Source organism: Chionomys nivalis, chromosome 2, assembly GCF_950005125.1.
Source record: "Chionomys nivalis chromosome 2, mChiNiv1.1, whole genome shotgun sequence".
NCBI lineage: Eukaryota > Metazoa > Chordata > Mammalia > Rodentia > Cricetidae > Chionomys > Chionomys nivalis.
Window position 1 is genome coordinate 25,410,925 of NC_080087.1, and position 19,448 is coordinate 25,430,372.

The window sequence follows — 19,448 nt, forward strand, 5'->3', positions numbered from 1 at the left end:
GTAACAAACAGAAAAGGCACAGTCCTTACATTCAGAACACTGCTGTTTGGAAGGATGGAAGACATTTAAGGGACAAATCCAACGAGCGAATGGGAAGAGGAAACCCAGACCTAAGACAGATGAGAAACTGGGAGTTTTCTTGGAAGACGTGATGGTAAGAATGGTAGCTAAGTAGGTCAGGGGTGGGACTGGAAGCAGAGTGAGTGCTGAGAAGAAAACTGTGGAAAGCATGTGATGCCTTCAGGGAAGAAAGAACATGGCATATATATCAGATGGTTCACCAGAACCACAGAAAGAGCGTGGATGTGTATCAGATGGTTCACCAGAGCCACAGAAAGAGTGTGGATGTGCATCAGATGGTTCACCAGAGCCACAGAAAGAGCATGGCATGTGTATCAGATGGTTCACCAGAGTCACAGAAAGAGCATGGATGTGTATCAGATGGTTCACCAGAGCCACAGAAAGAGTGTGGCCTGTGTATCAGATGGTTCACCAGAGCCACAGAAAGAGCATGGATGTGTATCAGATGGCTCACCAGAGCCACAGAAAGAGCGTGGCTTGTGTATCAGATGGCTCACCAGAGTCACAGAAAGAGCATGGCATGTGTATCAGATGGTTCACCAGAGCCACAGAAAGAGCGTGTCATGTGTATCTGATGGCTCACCAGAGCCACAGAAAGAGCATGGATGTGTATCAGATGGTTCACTAGAGCCACAGAAAGAGCATGGCCTGTGTATCAGATGGCTCACCAGAGCGACAGAAAAAGCGTGGATGTGTATCAGATGGCTCACCAGAGCCATAGAAAGAGCGTGGCCTGTGTATCAGATGGCTCACCAGAGCCACAGAAAGAGCGTGGCCTGTGTATCAGATGGCTCACCAGAGCCACAGAAAGAGCGTGGCCTGTGTATCAGATGGCTCACCAGAGCCACAGAAAGAGCGTGGCCTGTGTATCAGATGGCTCACCAGAGCCACAGAAAAAGTGTGGATGTGTATCAGATGGCTCACCAGAGCCATAGAAAGAGCGTGGCCTGTGTATCAGATGGCTCACCAGAGCCACAGAAAGAGCGTGGCCTGTGTATCAAATGGCTCACCAGAGCCACAGAAAGTAATTTGTTTGGGAGGAACTGGCATATCGATTAAGGATCTGAAAGTCCCATGTCCACTGTCTGGTAGCTGAAGGTTCAGAAAAGCTAGTGGTATAGGTTCTACCTAAGCCCGTATCCCTAAGAACTATAACTTCCGAGTCCACAGGCTCCAGAACGAGAAACTCTTATGGCGGAATAGGAGACTGATGTCTCAGCCCAGGCAGAGCCTGCAGGCTGCCCATCTCACACTATACTTCCAGGCTTTCTGAGGACTAGGTGATACCCACCTTTGTGAATGAGTCTGATATCTATCAGTAGATTCACATGCCAACTTCTTCCAGATTCACCCTCACAGAAAGCTGAAGTAATGCGCCAACTTATCTTGGTTTCTCTTAGCCCAGCGTGTCTGAGGGATGGAAAGAAGTGTAGCTGAAGGACAAAAAGCACGTGGATATGATAGCGTCAAGGAGATGAAGGGGCACCAATATGCAGAGGCTATATTGTGTGGAGTCTCGGAAGATCTTGTCTGCTTATTTCAGCAGGGAAAAGTTCTCTAGAGGCTCCTGGGGCTTCATTCCTGTTTACTATCTGACTGAATCTAGTATCCTGTGTGTGGATTGCACCATCTTTTTGGCTGGAGTCAGAGGCTAAATAAAAATGAAAAAGAAAGTTCAATCCTTTGTGTGAGTAAAAAAATTTCCTACAATAAATGAACCTTAATCTGAAATTGGAACTAATTTTAAGTGTAAAGGTAAACTTGACAAGATGAATTTAACTCTGCTGAAACTATTTAATTTAGAGAAAGACTGAATTTTTAAATGTGTCCTAAATAATAGAGGATCTGTAGTGGTTTGAATCACAGTGACCCTCATAGGCTCACGTATTTGAATGCTTGCTACTCAGTTGGTGAACATTTGGGAAGGATTAAGAACTGTGGCCTTATCAGAGAAGGTGTTTTACTGGGGGTGGACTTTGAGGTTTCAAATTCCTAGTTATCCCACCCCCCGCCCCATCTCCCTCTCTGTGCCTCACCCTTCTGTCCCCAGCTCTCTGTCTGCTGCTTGTGGATCAGCTGTATGCTCTCAGATACTGCTAGCACCGTGCCTGCCTGCTGCCACGCTCCCCACCATGATGGTCATAGATTCATCCTCTGAGACTGTAAGCAAGACCCCAGTCAAACGCTTCCTTTTAGAGGCTGCCTTGGTGATACTGTGTCTCCACAGCAATGGAAAAGTAGGACAGGGTCATCTTCCAGAGAGATAAGGTTTCCCTCAGACTTCACCACATCAAGACTGGAGATGAGCAGATACTAGAAATAACGGAACGGATACGACAAGGGCACTTCAAGAGGCCCGTTAAGCTTGCCAGGGCATGGCTTTTGAAACCTAGGAAGTTTCAAAAATGAAAAAAAGAAAAACCTAGACCTACCTGGACATTTGCTCTTGTCATACAATAAAGAAGAAGCAGTACACAAGAAAGGAGTTATTTTTTCTTAAAGTTTGTTCCAGGATGGGATAGGTTAACATCTGTGTTAACCTCATCTACCTGGATCCTGAAAGGCAAATAGCATGACTGCACACTGTACTCAGTTTAAAGGTTACTTTTTATTTTTTAATTTTTTTCTCTTCAGATTTTTATTACAATTATTCCTTTAGTGTGTATGCCTGTGTGTGTCTGTGTGTGTGTGTAGATGAGCACACACACTCATGTCTAGACACAAATGTGAGACAGGGCACACTTACAGATCAGAGGATGTCTTGAAAACTAATGAAATGATTTCATTAGATTGCAATCAATTTATATTAGTTAATCTCTGAAAAATTTATACACACATACAATGTGTCTTGGCATATTCATCCCCATACTCCCTCCCCCCAGTCCCTCCTAGATCCCCCAGCATATCTCCTGTCTCTTTCTCAACTTCATCATGAAAGAAAAAAGAAAGCACTAAGTTCAGCTAGTGCTGCTCACACACACGCGTGTGCAATCTTCCACTAGGGCTGTGGCTCTCAAGCTGTGCATCACAACCCTGTTGGAGGTCAAAATTCTTCCACAGGGGTCACATATCAGATATCCTGCATATCAGACATTTGCATTATGATTCACAACAGCAGAAAAATTACAGTTATCAAGCATCAGTGAAATAATTTTATGGCTGGGGTCGCCACAACATGAGGAACTGTATTGTATGAAAGGGTCGCAGCACTGGGAAGGCTGAGAGCCACTCATTAGGGCATAGGCAACCTATCAATGGCTGACCTCTTCCTCTTATTCAGCAGCCACCATTAGCTGCCTCAGATAGGGGTGGGGTATCCAGAGCCCCATCCCCGTTCATACCAGAATTTTATTTTTCTTGTTCTTGTTCTTTTGGAGGTCCTATTCAGGTCACAAGAGCTGTGTGTGCTCATGTGTGTGACTGTCAGGTCATCAAGCTTGAAAACATGTCCTTTCAGCCCTCTTGTTGGCCCAATAATTTTCTAAACTTTTAAGTGGAATTTTGGTTAAAATTTCATATATGTTGTGGGGAGCAAAGGGAAACCAAAGTTCACATGTTTCTGACTGAGACTTGTCCTGAAGTGACAACTCTTTGGCTCACTGACAGCATCTCATGAGCTCCTCGTCTCTCTAGGGAATGAACAGATCCAAACAGAGTCCTCATGACAATTCTTGGATTTCTCAAGAGGCTGACAAGAATTTATGAATGAATTGTCACCTTTTTCTTGCAATCTCCTAGCAGAGCTTAGAAATCAGCTCATCTAAACCACAGGATTCCATCTACTTCTTAGCCAATGTTTTTCTAACCAGATGCCATGGGGCTAAGTCACTTATTGCTCTTGCAAAATGGTTTGTATTTGTACCTGCAAATTTATGCACTGTTTGAACTTATGTAAGATTTTTGTATATCATTCTCAGATTTTAGGGGTGACTTGCACATTTGCTTTTTCTATTTTCATGTGAAAATTTCACAGCCCAAGGATACGTCATCATGCAGAGAAAAACAAAAGTGGCAACCAAATGGAAATGTCCCCCCAAAACTTCCAACTAGGTAAAACAAACTGTTAGGGGTGTTTTAAGTGGGACTAGCATGACAAAATCTGAATTTTAAAAACAAACTTTCTTGCCAAAAAATGAAAAATGCATAGGAGGCTGTAGAAGGTTGTGAAGAAATTAGAGCAATGGGGAGTCAGGATGAAAGAATAGGGCCTGCAATAACTGGATATCAACATGTAGAAGAATGAGAACAGATCCATATCTACCACCATGCACAAAACAAATCCAAAGGGATCAAAGACCTTAACATAAAGCCAGGCACACTGAACCCTCATAGAAGAGAAAGTGGGAAGTACACTTGAACACAATGGCACAGGAGACCACTTCCTAAATATAACCCCAGCAGCACAGACACTGAGAGCAACAAGGAATAAATGGGACCTCCTGAAACTGAGAAGCTTCTGTAAAGCAAAGGACACAGACAACAAGACAAAATGGTAGCCTACAGAAAGGGGAAATATCTTCACAAACCTCAGACAGAAATCTGATCTCCAACAAAGAACTCAAGAAATTGGTCATCAAAAGAACAAATAATACAATAAAAAATGGGCTACAGACCTAAACATAGAACTCTCAACAAATGAATCTAAAATGCTCAACATCCCTAGCCATCAGAGAAATGCAAATCAAAACAACTCTGAGATTTCATCTTATACCTGTAAGAATGACCAAGATCAAAAACACCAATGACAGTTTATGCTGGAGAGAATGTGGGGTAAAGGGAACACTCCTGCATTGCTGGTGGGAGAAAGAAAACTTGTATAGTGCTTTGAAAATCAGTATGACAATTTCTCAGAAAATTAGGAAACAACCTACCTCAAGACTCAGCAATACCATTTTTGGGTATATATCCAAAAGATGCTCAATCATACCATAAAGACATGTGCTCAACTATGTTCATAGCAGCTTTATTTGTCATAGCCAGAACCTGGAAACAACCTAAAGGCCTCCTGACCAATGAATGGATAAGGAAGATGTGGTACATTTACACAATGGAGTACTACTCAGTGGGGGAAAAATAATGACATTTTGAAATTTGCAGGCAAATGGATAGATCTGGAAAACATCATACTGACTGAGTGAGGTAATCCAGACCCAGAAAGACAAATATAATATGTACTCACTCATAAGTGGCTTTTAGACATAAAGCAAAGAAAACCAGCCCACAATTCACAATCTCAAAGAACCTAGACAACAAAAAGAACCCTATGAGAGATATAATGGATCTAATCTATAAGGGAAATAGGAAAAGGCAAGATCTGAGTAAACTGGGATCATGGGAGAGAGTGGGGGGCAGGGGATAGGAAGGAAGGGGAGCAGACAAAAATATATAGCTCAATAAAAACAATTACAAAAAAGAACAGGACCTGCAGAGCAGGTTAGGGAGTGTTCACCAAAAATGGGTAGCATAGGAAGGGGCTAACACACCCACTCATGCAGTCAGCCAACTACCAACCGCTAGAAAACCCACTCAAGGAAGGATATTGTCATAAGACCGAAAAGAAAAAGAAAACAAAATGACCAAACAAACAAATGAAAAGAATTGAGAAGATGGTTTGGTTGGTAAAGTATTTGCTGAGCATACACGAGAGTTTGCTCTCCAGCATTTACACAAAAATATCTGGGCCTGGGGAAATTATCTGCAATCCCTGAGCTAGGGAGGAGGCTGGGGCAGGTGGACCCCTGGAGGTTCCTGGCCAGCCAATCCAGCTGGATCCAGGAGTCCTAGCTCCGTGAGAGAACCTCTCTCAGACACTGGGGGGGCAGGGAGGGGGGAGCGCTGATTGTAGAAGAAACTCAAAGTTAGCTTCTAACCTCCACTCTCACATTTACCTGTAAACACGCACATGCACACACACACGCAAACACGCAGCATCATTACTGGAGAGAACTGAGGTGGAATTTACACTGCTACAATTATGTAAGTGTCAAAAGTTCTTAGCTCCCACATCTTTGGCTGTCCAGTGGTGACCTCCTCTCTTTTGTCAATAGGTCATCTTCCTTTCTCTGAACCTTGCAAAGTCTGATTCTTCTTCATTCTCAATAAAGCATCACATATGTTACTTCTGTGGGCAAGAATACATGATCTTTTCATGACCCACAGGTAGGTCAGGGAACCTTGATTTTTAATTTTATCGTATTCCTCAAAAGACCGCCATCTTCTGAACAGAGCAAAAGCTTCTACAAACTGTTCACCGTCCCCATCTGCCTGCTGTCCAGTATATGGGAAGCAGTCATGCATGCTTGTTTGAGAAAGTTAATGAACTTTGCTCTATAGTATCATATCTAGATATTTCTGAATATGGAAGAATAAAACTAATATGATAATGCTTTTCTACCTCTAAAAATTATGAAGGGATAGACTCTTTTAACTGTATGTAGTTCGAGTTTTTATGGTGATTGGAGAACAAGTTTTGCATGTTTTATTTTATTTTATTTTTGTTCACTTCCACTTTACATTCCACTGAGTCTTGGAAGTGTATTTTGACTCCGGTACAGCTTTCTGTTCTTCTGAACTGGCAACTTTATTTTCAGTTAGTTTTGATTTGGGGCTCCCAACACTGTTTAGTGCTTTAAGAGAGGTGCCTGTCACCCTCCGGGTTATTGCTGGCTGTGGGTGCCATGTGGTGGGAGGGAGCCTAGGTAAGTCTGGAGCCACTGTAAAGGGACACACAGAAACACTCACACGCAGCCCACCAGAGGACATGCTCTGAGATTTCAGGGGCTCTCATGGTCTCAGAAGCCCAGGAGCTCACCTCAGGGAAGCTGGGAGGCTGTGAGTAAGTAAAATCCTCCTCTACTTGAAACATTTCCAGTGCTTAAACTGGATCACCTCTCGCATGGGCTGTCACTCCCGCAGAGTGTGGCCTTCGGGGTTTCTTCTTGAAGTTTATGAGCTTCTATTGGCAATTTAAGCAAATCAGGCAGGTGGGAAAAGAGACAATTAAGCTGAGATTCAATCTTAGAAAAATGGGTAGCAGGGACATTGTAGACACTTTATGTGGTTACTGTGGAGCAAAGTGTAAGACAGGTATGATAAATGTACATGTAATATATTCATTTCCATACTTGGCTTTCATTTAAAACTCACATACCATCATAATTTCTCTTATTAAGCTAATGTAAGAATATTTTCGACATCATTCTGACTGTTGTCATGTCTAAATATTATTAACACTTAAACCTGTAGACAAGGAGGCTCTTTATTTTCTTTAAGATTTCAGATCTTTTTGATTTTACCCTGGACAGTGAGGGGAGGGCCTTTGAGGACAAATAATGAAGCAAAATCAAAACTCCACAACTCTAGCTAGTTTTCAAATCCCCGGATAGAAATTAATGAGACACTAATAATGCTCCACAGAGAGGCAGAACCAAATGTGGGACCTGAGAGAAGGTTCTCAGAAAACAAGATACAAGGCTGGGGCCTGAATGATGAGCAGGACTTACAGAGACAAGGGCGGAACTCCTCGCCTGGGAGAGCAAAGCGTGAGGCTTCTGAAGATGCCCGGGATGCGCAATGCCAGGCAACTGATGGCCTGTTCTCAATACCAGAGAGATAACTTCAGCATGTCCATTGTGTTTCTGGCATGAATACCGGGTGGGCAATGATGCGGGGGAGAGGGGTGTGGGTGTGTGGATGGGATAAGGAGATCAGTATGGCCCAAGGTGGTTTTGTAATTGCTAAATGAGTAGATAACGGTCTAAGTTTAGGAGAGTTTCTGACCTGATGGTCTGGGATGGAGTTATTGCAGACACAGGAGAAACACACTGACTTGGGGAGAATAAATGAGGTACTGGCACTGGTCTCTGAAGAACTCCAACATGGATGTTTGGGGAAGAGGGAGAATTCACCTGACCTGTGCCCCAGTGCACACTCCGAAGGACCCCTAGCAAGCCACTTTCAGCTGTGACACCCTGAGTTGTCCAAAGAGGTTTCTTGTTAGAATATAAGAAAACAATGCTTTCTCAAGCAAGTGCTTGTGAAAAATGAGCAAATTGGAATAATGGGAAAGCAATGACATTCTCAAGTCTCAGGGGAGAGCTGAGCGCTGGAAATAACTTAATACATGAACCATAGGAACATTTCAGAAAAACGCTTTATGTTTTCCACATTCCTAATAAGCTGCAGAGACACAATCAGCATGAAGGAGGAGTAAGACCCATGAGAAGAACAAGGCACAAAATGAAAATAAAGTTTGGGGATGAGAAAGAGATTCTGTAGGCTTCTGGGATAGTTTTCTTTTGCCTAAAGAGAATGCGAAACTTCCCTGTGGGTCCCTATGTGTTCATTAATCTTCACAACTCTGAGAGACCGATGCTTAGCTTTTTCCCATTTTATAGGGGGAAAATGAGGCCAAGAGAGGATCAAGGGTTTTCCCAAGATCCTTGGAAGAAGAGAGATGAGCAGAGCATCTGAAACATATGTATACCAACACCAGGATGAAGCCTAACTTCCGAGGAATGAAGAAACAGGTAAGGGAATTCAGTGACTCAGCATACTTAGAGAACAGAGAGGCTAAAGATGGCTACTGCATGGAGTGCCAGTCATATGGTGGCCAATGTATGTCAGTTTCTCTGATTGCTGTGTGTGTGTGTGTTGTACGTGTGTGGTGCATGCATGGCCAGGGCGATTTGTCAGGTGTCTTCCTTCCTCTATCAATTTCCACCCCTTACTGCCCGGAGACAAGGTCACTCACTGAACGAGAAGCTCATCATTTTGGATAGACAGGCTAGCCAGCAACCTCTCAGGAGCTACCTGTCTCTGCCTGTCAGTCTTGGGGTTTGAGGCAAGCAGGGCTATGCATAGCTTTTCCCATGTGTGCTGCGAATTCAAACTCAAGTGCTCATAATTACAAAACAAGTGCCCCTTCTTACTCACTGAGTCATTGTCCCAGCCTGCCATTTTTCTGGTCTCATGGAAATCCTGACTAACTTCCTGACAGGGGCACTGAGGACCACGGGGAGACGTGGCTGCCTCCCTTGACCTCTGACTGTGGCAGCACACACACTCCCTTGCTTGCTCTTGCAAAATTTTTTTGCCTGGAGGCTGCACTTGTCATTGGGCCACTGAGACATCTCAGTGCCAAGCTTTCCTCTGTGAAACCAGATTCCCATGAAGCTTACCCATCTGCAGGAGAGGACTGGGAGAACAACAGCTTTCTCCATTTGCCGTCGTCCCTCCCGGTTCAGGCAGGCTGTCCCATGGCTATCCCTCCTCTCTCCTGCCATATTCTTCCTGGCTCCTATGGGACAACTGAGGAAGGCTCCTAGATCAGATTCCCGCCTCAGCCCCACCATTTCTCAGGGATTCTCTCATGCTTGCCCTCAGTGAGTGTGTGGTGGTGCTTCCTTCTCAGAAGGCTCCACAGAACTCAAACTGAATTAGCAATGACACCCTTCCCCTTTCCCGGCTAGGCTGAGAGCAGAGAGTTGGGGAGATGGCAAAGAGAATCCTGGTGAAGAGTGGGCTGTTTGGTGAAGGGGACAGAAACAGAGTCCTTGACCAGAGTCCTTGACCACTCCTCCTCCTTCTCAAGCCCCAGGAGAGGCATCTCGCTCCAGAATGGTAGGCGCTTCTAATCCAACTCTTTGAGCTTGGGCCCAGTTCTGCAATACCAGAAAACAAAACAAAACAAAACACCACAAACAACAAAAAAAAAAACAAACTCAAATACTATGAAAGACATAAAAGTTAACAGGGAAGGCCATTATGGTGGAATAAACTGTTCAGGGTGATCAGGAAAAAATGCAATCTTCTGATCAAAGAACAACTACATGTCTGCCAATATTTGCTCAACTGGTGAGGAAACAGCCTACTGAATAGGGCTTTCATGTGATCTAAAATTCCACTTTCTTTCTAATTTTTTCTCATGTCTAAGAATATTATATTTTAGAGTACATTTTAATTTTTTGTCAAAAGATTTTCTGAGTTTGAAGACAATGCATATAAAAAGAAATGTGTTTGTTTTCAGCAAGAGCTTGAGGAAAATACAGAAAGGTGCCAATAAGAAAACAAGACATAATCCAGCATTCTGTGGTGAGATGAGTTTGGTGGGACATAGAATTCAGATCTGGAATCATTTGGGATTGGATCATAAAAGGGAAATCACACTGCATTCTGATTTTACTTTATTTTTTTATGTTGGGAAGTTGTTTAATGAACCCATTTGGGATAATGAGATTTGGAATATGGAATCTGTCAAAAACCATCAGGGCTGTGAGACAATAAAAATGCTATTTTCATGTCCCTCAGAGTTGTTTTGGATTTCTACAGTGAAGACAGTGTGAAGGAGGAAAGCAAATTACAGAGCGGGGAAGAACTGAAGGCTTGACTAAGATTCTCAAACTCTCAAGAAGAAAACATTAGGCGCTTTTATTGCTCTTTGCCGTGATGCCTCTGAGGACTGACTGCAGCAGACAGGAAGTTTCTATTCTGAGGGCAGCCTTGTTCTCGGGCTCCGTTAAAGAATGGGGTCGCCTCAACCCCTGTGCATTCATACTGTTCTCTTCTATAATTTCAATCCAAGGAAGCTGGGTTCCAAAGAGGTGAGGCAGGGGAGTGGGGTCCAATCCAGAAAAGGGGCTTCATTCCTAAACTTGAGGTTTTCTTCAAAACACTCAGAAAAGCAAAGCCTCCCGTAATCCGTTCATCCACTAGACCACTTTTCACCCAGGACGGGCAGCAGAGGGCATGGTTAATGGTGTGGACTCTGAGCCGTGTACCTGGGCTTGTACTAGTGTGTGGCAATAGGCTTGCAGTTTGTCTTAGGCAAGCTAAATATCCTCTGTGAGCTTTCATTCCTTCTCTGTGACAATGGGTAAGAAATGCCAAAGATGTAGAGCTATCAAAAGGAACTAAAAGAGTATCTGAATAAACACATATAGCATGGTGTCCATCTCCTGCTGAAGACCAAGGGTCCCCTACTGCACGCTCGGCATCTTACAAAGTACAGAGAAACGTGTAGGAGGTGATGGCGGGGGAGAGGTGTATAAGAAAGGAGTTGAGAACTCCTTAGAGATGGGCAGGAGGATGTTTGTGCCTCCAACATTTGAGCGACTGAGAGGGAAACTCAGGAGGCAGGCAGAAGTGCTCATGGGGTCTGAAGTGACCTTAGGAGGCTAAGCTTGGAGAAGACCCACACGGGGCTGGGAGATGTCCACACTCTGGTACCAGTGAATAAAGGCATTGCTTCCTCACTTTCTCAACAATCCTATCCAAATCTAGGGGGAGACCAGAACAAGATGGAAAAGAAGACTTAGGAGATCGGAGAGCCAGCATACAACAAGAGTAGCCAGGCAGCCTGGCCAGCAACCCTGAGGTGTAGTCAACTTGCCATTCCCAGCATTGAAAAGAAGACCTGCTTATTTTATAATTAGCACATGATAAAGAACGGCTTCTCCCATCTTGGCGTGAGGTTCTGGAATGTTCAGTCACAACACTGGTATGCTATCTGAAGATTTCATTTCCTGAATCTTTCACCGTTGTGTCACTGGTATGTTAGGCTCCGAGACAGTCTGGAAGGGAGCAAAAGCCAGTACCTTTTTGACAACAATTAAACCCTGGGATTTATACAATGTGACATGACTCGAGGGGCATTGTTTAGCTTTTGGCAGAGCTATGAATGCCTAGGGCAGAACACCAAAGGAAAAAAAGTCTCCTTTGAAAGCTCTCTCAGAACAAATCTGAGGGAATTTGCTGGTTAATGCAAGTACATGTCTAAACAAGTACTGGTTTGCTGAGGGAGTACATGGGGCTGGCAAGCCTCACTTGGCACAGAGCACACGAGTAATGCTTCATTTTAACGAGGGATCTTGGGGGTCTATAATGAGGACTGTGTGGTATTTCCCATGCGTCTCTTTGGAACGTGGGCTGATTGTATACCCAGCGGAAGAAAAGCCATCAGAAAGAACATGGTTCGTGAAACCTCCAGGTTCTGCAAGATCATTTCGCAGCACGTGAATAAATTCTCAGAAATACACCACAGCCCCCAGAGAGATCTTCCTTGTCCCCCACATGAGCCCATGCAGTGCAGTGATGGGCTTGTGGAAGAGTGTTAGGGAAGAGAGCTGACTTTTAGGCCAAGGCGTTTCCAGACAGCACCCCAGAATGACTGTGCATCTTCCATATTTGATTCTTTGGAAAGTTAACAATCTTTGAATGCCAAGTTCATATTTACAAAGCACATACGTTCACTTCTAAGATACAACATCATTTGTTAACATGTCATCAGTGAGACAAATCTCTTAGACTTTTTCTATAAGAGAAAGTCAATACTTAAGATTCTGGAAAGGAAATTTAAAGAAAATAAACAAAGAAACAAAAAAATGTATAAAGTAGGTGATTAGAAAAACAAACTTCTCAAGTCTTCATGAATAGCCTTTCACTGGTTGGTGGTCTGGCTGAAGGCAGAAGGGGTGAACTCTACTGCCTGCTTATTCTGAGGTCTGTACTCTGAATATTACTTATATCCAGCACATATTATCTATTCCTGATGGCTAATGTTCTTTCTTCTCAGGTCTGGGATATTATGTCATAGTTTATATGAAGCATGTAAAGTCTTATACTGACCACTCTCTTCACGATCTCTAGGCTGGCTGGAGCAAATTGCTCCATGGACACCATGTCTCCAGAAGAGTGTAGGATTTGAGCAGGATTATAAACCATCGTGAGGTATTTGTAAGGATATGGTCCAGAGCTCCAGGCCTAAAAGAGGGGATGGTGACCCTAGAACCCAGGACAAGAAAAGTCCCAAGAGGTAGAGAAGCTTAGAGGAGGAATCCCCTCTTTTCTGTGTTAACATATCAAAGAGGACTTGGAATTAGAAAAAGAAATTTAAAAATTCTCTATCATTAGATAAATGAGTTATCAAAGTGTTGAAATATGATAAAAAAACAAGTTAACATGAAGCAAAAATTTGGCACCACGAGCTTGGGACTTGAGTGTGCCCAACAGATCACATGGTCATCTCTTGTGGTTTATTTACCCCGATATCCAAAACCAAGTAAGTTAAATGCATTCTACTTATAACAGATCATTTTTGAGTAGGTTTTAAGTAGGTCCATAAAAGTGTATATTTTCACTTACAGAGGTTGGTTCGTTTGCTTTCACTTTGTGTTTGTTGCAACCTCCACTCCCCCAACAAAAACAACAACAAAAACAAAATCCCCAGCAAAAGAAAAAGCCCTTAAGCTATAAAACTAGTGTCCAAGAAAAACATTTAGTTTGAAAACAAGTTGAAAAACGTAGCCTTGGAAGGCGCACTGCTTACATGGGATTGTTCAACAAATTCCTGCTGTGTGAGGTTTGGCATATATTTCTAAAAATATAAGCATCTGGGGAAACAAGACAAAGCCCAGGTCTTGGACCAAATGAGACACGCAGTGTGAATCTGTTAGTGATTATATCCATAATACAATATGTGCCCATATTTAGCAGCGTAGAATCTAATAGAGTACGAACGCCCAGCAGGCATGCTCCTTACCATAATATATAGCTCACGGAGAAGGTGCATATGGCGGCGAGTCCGCTGCTCCTACTGGGATACTGATGGTGGGATGTCCTCATCTCGATTAATATAAAGGGTAAAACCGTCGTGTGCTGGAAAAGAACAGGGAAGACTAATCCTCATCATTGCCTCTTTACAGTAATTTCTCTCCACAGAACGAATGGTGTAAATTCCCCGGAAAGACCCATAACAGACAGCCGTGCATAGCTCCCTCATGAGAGAATGGATACAAAAACATGTGCTGCAGCCACTGCTCCATTAGTATTCTTGTGTCTGTACTTAAAGTTTTGAAGCTTTATTTTATCTGATATTCACAATGGGAAATTTTTATCACATAAAAAGACATACAAAAAACCAAAAAGGGGGACCAAAGAGAGAGAGAGAGAGAGAGAGAGAGAGAGAGAGAGAGAGAGAGAGAGAGAGAGAGAGCACAAGAGACAGTTAAAGACCTTCATGCTCAGCTCACTCCCCATTGTATACAGTTCAGGGTGCCTTGCCTGCTCACAATTGAGATGGGTCTCCTCACACTAAATAGCATAATCAAGATAGCCCCCCTCCCATGTATGCACATGCCATAGGCATGTACAGAGGTCCATCTCCAGGTGACTCTAGATCCTGTCAAGGTGACAACAAGCACCAGCAGTCACAGTGTGTGTGCTAGCCTTTCTGTACAGAGTTAATACAGTTTTGTTTCGGGCCTACGACTGTGTTGTGGTTTAAGAATAGCTTAAAGAAGAAGTTCTATATGCCTCTCTATCTGTATGTGTGTGTGCATGTGTGTGTGTGTATGTATAATTATATATGTATGTATAAATATTGCATTTTTTCTTTTTATTGAAGATAGATTTTTTCCACTGGTTACTTTTTCCCTTCTCTGCTTCTCCTGGTTCTTCCTCATCTCCCCTCCCATCTGGATCCACACCCTTCTTGTCTCTTGTTAGAAAACAAGCAGGCATCTAAGGGATAATTATGAAATATAACAAGATAAAACAAAGGAAATTGGAATAGGACAAGACAAACAAACAGAAGTAAAAGAATCCAAGAAAAGGCACAAGAAACACATACAGATACACTCGCTCACACACTCGGGAATCCCATTTAAGTTCAAAACTAGAGCCATAACATATAAGTAAAACCTGTAGAATAATAAATAAATAAACAGAATGAAAATAACAGAAGCTCTGACACCATCTGTATGTATTTTTATATAAATACAAAGTGTTTCCCTATGGTCTGTCTCTTAAACATCCTTACTGTTATTTTTCTTTCTTCATCATGTACCCTTCCTTTCCTACCTTCAGCTAAGCCCTGTCTGAGTTTTCTCCCTTTTCCTCTTCAAAACACTTATGATCTACTATTCCCCCTCCTAGTGCTCTGTCTCCAACCCCCTTCTCCCCACTGCCATTTTCTATTTTTCCAGCTTCTATGGTTGCTCCGGATTATATATTTAAGTTTACAGATTTGGAGCTGAGATCCACAGATAAGAGAACATACAGTTTGTATTTCTGGCTCTGGGTTACCTCACTCAGTACAGTACCTCCCAGTTCTATCCATTTACCGGCAACCTTGATGATTATATTTTTCTTCACATTTGAAAAGAATTCTATTGTGCATTTGTACCCCATTTTCATTAAGCATTCACCAGTTGCCAGAAATTTAGTCAGCTTCTATTTCCTGCATATTGTGAACAGAGCAGCAATGAACATGGTCAAACAGATCTCTGCAGTAGGATGCTGAGTTCTTCAGATATGTGCCAAGGCGAGGTATAATTCGGGCATATGATAGATCTGTTTTTAGTTTTTTTGAGAATTCTCCACACAGCTTTTCACAGTGGTTGAACCAGCTTGCATTCCCAACCAACAGCGAATGAAGGTTACTCTTCCCCACATCCTCGCCAACATCTCTAGACAGTTGTTTTCTTTATCTTAGCCATTCTGACTGGGGTGGGATGAAATCCCAAAGTAGTTTTGATTTGCTTTTCTTGATTGCTAAGGCTGTTAAACGCTTTCAAAGATATTTTTCTAATCATTTAAGAAATTCACTGCCCTTCATGATAAAAGTCCTAGATAGAATAGGCATGGAGAGAATGTGTTTCAACATAAAGGTTATGTATGGCAAGCATCCCACATCATCCAAAATGGAGAAAAACTTGAAACAATCTCATTAAAATCAGAAACTCGATGAGGATGATTACTGTCCTTGGTCCCTTTTAACATGCTGCTTGATGTCCCAGCTAGAGCAGCTAGGTAGGAGGAGGAAGGCAAAAGGGTACAAATAGGAGAAGAAGTCAAATAATCTCTGTTTGCAGGGGACCATGTCTAAAGTTCTATGAGAGCTTTTCTCGAAGTAACTCGAACTTCCATCACAGTGGCCAGATACAAACCCAACTTACAAAACCCAGCAAGCTTTCTATTTACCGATGACGTGCAAGGTGAGAAAGAGGTCATGCAAACAGGACCATGCAAAACAGCCTCAACAACATCTAGGTGTGAACCTAACAATGGCAGTGAAAGACCTCTCAGTGAAAACCTTAAATCTTTGAAGTGAGAAACCAGGGAAGACATTTGAGAATTTTTAATATGATCTTAGTATATTGTTTGTGTGCTGATCTTACTATACCGTCTGCGTCCTGATCTTACTATATTGTTTGTGTTGTACTGATATTACTATATTATTTGCATATTCAAGGAAAAGGCAGGAAATAAATGTCATGATTTTCAAGCTCTAGCATTTCAGGACAATGGGATCAGGTGGCAGGTAAGTGTTGGCAGGTGAACGACACATTGTGATATCAAGATAAGTATTTTTGGGAAAAGTTTCTTTCTTTTTTTTTTTTTTTGTTTTTTGTTTTTCGAGACAGGGTTTCTCTGTGGTTTTTGGAGCCTGTCCTGGAACTAGCTCTTGTAGACCAGGCTGGTCTCGAACTCACAGAGATCCACCTGCCTCTGCCTCCCGAGTGCTGGGATTAAAGGCGTGCGCCACCATCGCCCGGCTTTGGGAAAAGTTTCTAACTCATAGTTGTAGAGAAAATAGAAAGACATGGTTTTGTAATAAGTATTAAAGTGCTGGACATTTCTGGCCTCAGCATGCTCTTCCGCAGACCATCTATCTCTGAGTATCGATTAGTAAGAGTGTGACATTCCATGGGTGTAGGGTGCGTGACTGCACAGAAGGCTAGCTTTATATTTCGTTGTTTATCTTCCCTATTATTGTTGCTATTTTGAAACTGTACATTCTGCTCTGTAGTGAAAAAGAGGTGCTGTGTGCTAATGCAGAGTAGAATGTATTTTAGAGATGCATTTTACTGTTTTTTCCCTTTTAATCTAGTTATTTCAGATGACACTGACTGGGAATTTCACCAACAGTTTGAGATACCAGTTGTAATATTACAGAATAAAAAACAAAATGCACGACTCATCAAATGTTACCCAGAAAGAGATCTGCAAACTGTACTTTTACTCTGAGCACAAGGTTGACCCTGAAGGCTTGGGTGGGTTATAGGTAACAGCATTATGGTTTGGGCTGGTTATTCATGAAGAAATTCCTGAACCCTACTTCTTCATTCATTGATCCAAAGTGAGTAGGAAACGAGCCACTTTTCTACAAACGGAGTGCAAACAACCAGCCCAAATACACTCAGTTGCCCAGTTCCTTTCTTGTACCTCGCACGCCTGATGATGACCAGGTGTTGTACTTGGCAAGGCCACGGTGTACTTTGCCGATGCCATACAGGAAGTGTTTTGAGGAAAGGAAGATCTGATAGCCCACGGCCTCCCTGGCGTCTGCTGTAATGGAAAGGGGGCAATGTATTCCATCAGGGACATGATCATTGACAAGAAGCCTCCAGGTGGCTCGCTGCATATGTGAAGGTGTGGCCAGTGGCAAACTCCAAGGGAAATTTTTTTTTTAGCAAGCTAACATTCATCACTCATAATTTTCACGCACAAAAGAATATAGAGTGCCTCCTCCAAACGTTTTTGGTACATATTATTCTTATTTATAAATTGTTTATATCAATAACACAGTGTCAAGTATTTATCCCAAAGAGAAGTTGTTGCCTTATAGGTAAAGTTTTATGAATGGAAAACAGTTGGTAAGTTATGAGTGCTCCAGCAGAAACTGAGCTGGAAGGTCAAATCTGGAGCAGCAGAAGGATGCTTACTTTAAATCTATATGTATAAGACCTTCCCACTCCAGGTACCTGTTTATTCCCAGGTAGCACTCCATCTCAAGGACTTGAGCATCAGGATATATTTTCAGCTAGGACCATGGCTGAATGGGAATGGAGAGCTTGCAGTGTGCTTGCTGGGATATCTGTAGCACTCAGAAAAGAGCCCGGCATACAGGACACCTTATTATGAGGCCTTGCATGTGATGAGGATGTTAACAAGTATGAGAGGGGCATTAAAGACATATGAACACAAATAGACTTTCCTAATGGGATCAGAAGGACAATGAACAGGGAACCATCTTTCACTGTGTGATTTAGTTACCTTTAATGCCAGGGCTCTCTGCCATATCGCACACTCCTAGGGTTATGCCTATACGTAGGAGCTCAAAGCCCTCCCTCCCCCCACCAAAAGGCCATGTGTTAAAGGCTTGATTCCCAGCTTGAGGCTGTTGGGATATGACAGAAACCTGAAGAGGTGGGATCAGGCGGGAGGTATCCAGGTCACAGGGAATGTGCACGGGAAAGACACTGCGGGAACCTGGTCCCTTTTCTTTCTGTGCGTCACTTCTTGGCCATGAGGTAGTTAGTGGCTTTGCGCTGCCTTGCATCCTTGCCAAGAGCAGCAGGGCCAGTTAATTATGGACTGAAACTCCAAAACTCAAAGCCAAAACAAACCTTTCCTCCTCTCAGGTGATTATCTCAGAAGTTTGTTAGAATAACCACGCGCTGCTTAATGCAAATACAGTCTGCACACTGGGATACCTGAGAGGAGGTTGTTGGTAAGTTCTAGAACTACCAGACTATTTGTGAATGATTTTTTTTTTTTTTTGCCAAAAATAAGGAGAGTTGTGCAAGCAGCAAGTCCAGGTACTTATGTCAGAAGAAGGTACTGTTAACATGGGATGCACTCACTCATAATGGGTTTCTAGCCATAAATAAAGGACATTGAGCCTATAATTCGTGATCCTAGAGAAGCTAAATAAGAAGGTGAACCCAAAGAAAAACATATAGTTATCCTTCTGGATATTAACCTTCATCAGGCGATGAAAAGAGACAGAGACAGAGACCCACATTGGAGCACCGGACTGAAATCCCAAGGCCCAAATGAGGAGCAGAAGGAGAGAGAGCACGAGCAAGGAACTCAGGACTGCGAGGGGTGCACCCACACACTGAGACAATGGGGATGTTCTATCGGGAACTCACCAAGGCCAGCTGGACTGGGTCTGAAAAAGCATGGGATAAAACCGGACTCGCTGAACATAGCGGACAATGAGGACTGCTGAGAAGTCAAGAACAATGGCACCGGGTTTTGATCCTACTGCACGTACTGGCTTTGTGGGAGCCTAGGCTGTTTGGATGCTCACCTTACTAGACCTGGAAGGAGGTGAGAGGTCCTTGGACTTCCCACACTGCTCTTCGGGCTGCTGAGGGAGGGGGAGTTGACTGGGGGAGGGGGGAATGGGAGGCGGTGGTGGGGAGGAGGCAGAAATCTTTACTAAATAAATAAATAAATAAATAAGTAAATAAATAAATAAATAAAGAAAGAAAGAAAGAAGGTACTGTTATTTAACAGTGTTAAGGAAACAGGTTTATGCTGCTCATGGATACGGACTCTCAGACTCTTATGACTATTTG

The 19,448-nt window shown here is 42.9% G+C and overlaps 1 protein-coding gene across 2 annotated transcripts in view; it reads right to left on the bottom strand.

The window, feature by feature from the left end:
- The window catches only part of Aig1 (androgen induced 1), a 236,849-nt gene that overhangs the window by 26,771 nt on the left and 190,630 nt on the right, over positions 1–19,448 (bottom strand). For both annotated transcript variants that reach the window (XM_057762085.1, XM_057762083.1), the window contains exon 4: positions 13,619–13,734. In XM_057762085.1, the coding sequence (XP_057618068.1) occupies positions 13,619–13,734 (116 nt within the window). The remainder of the gene's footprint in view (positions 1–13,618; positions 13,735–19,448) is intronic.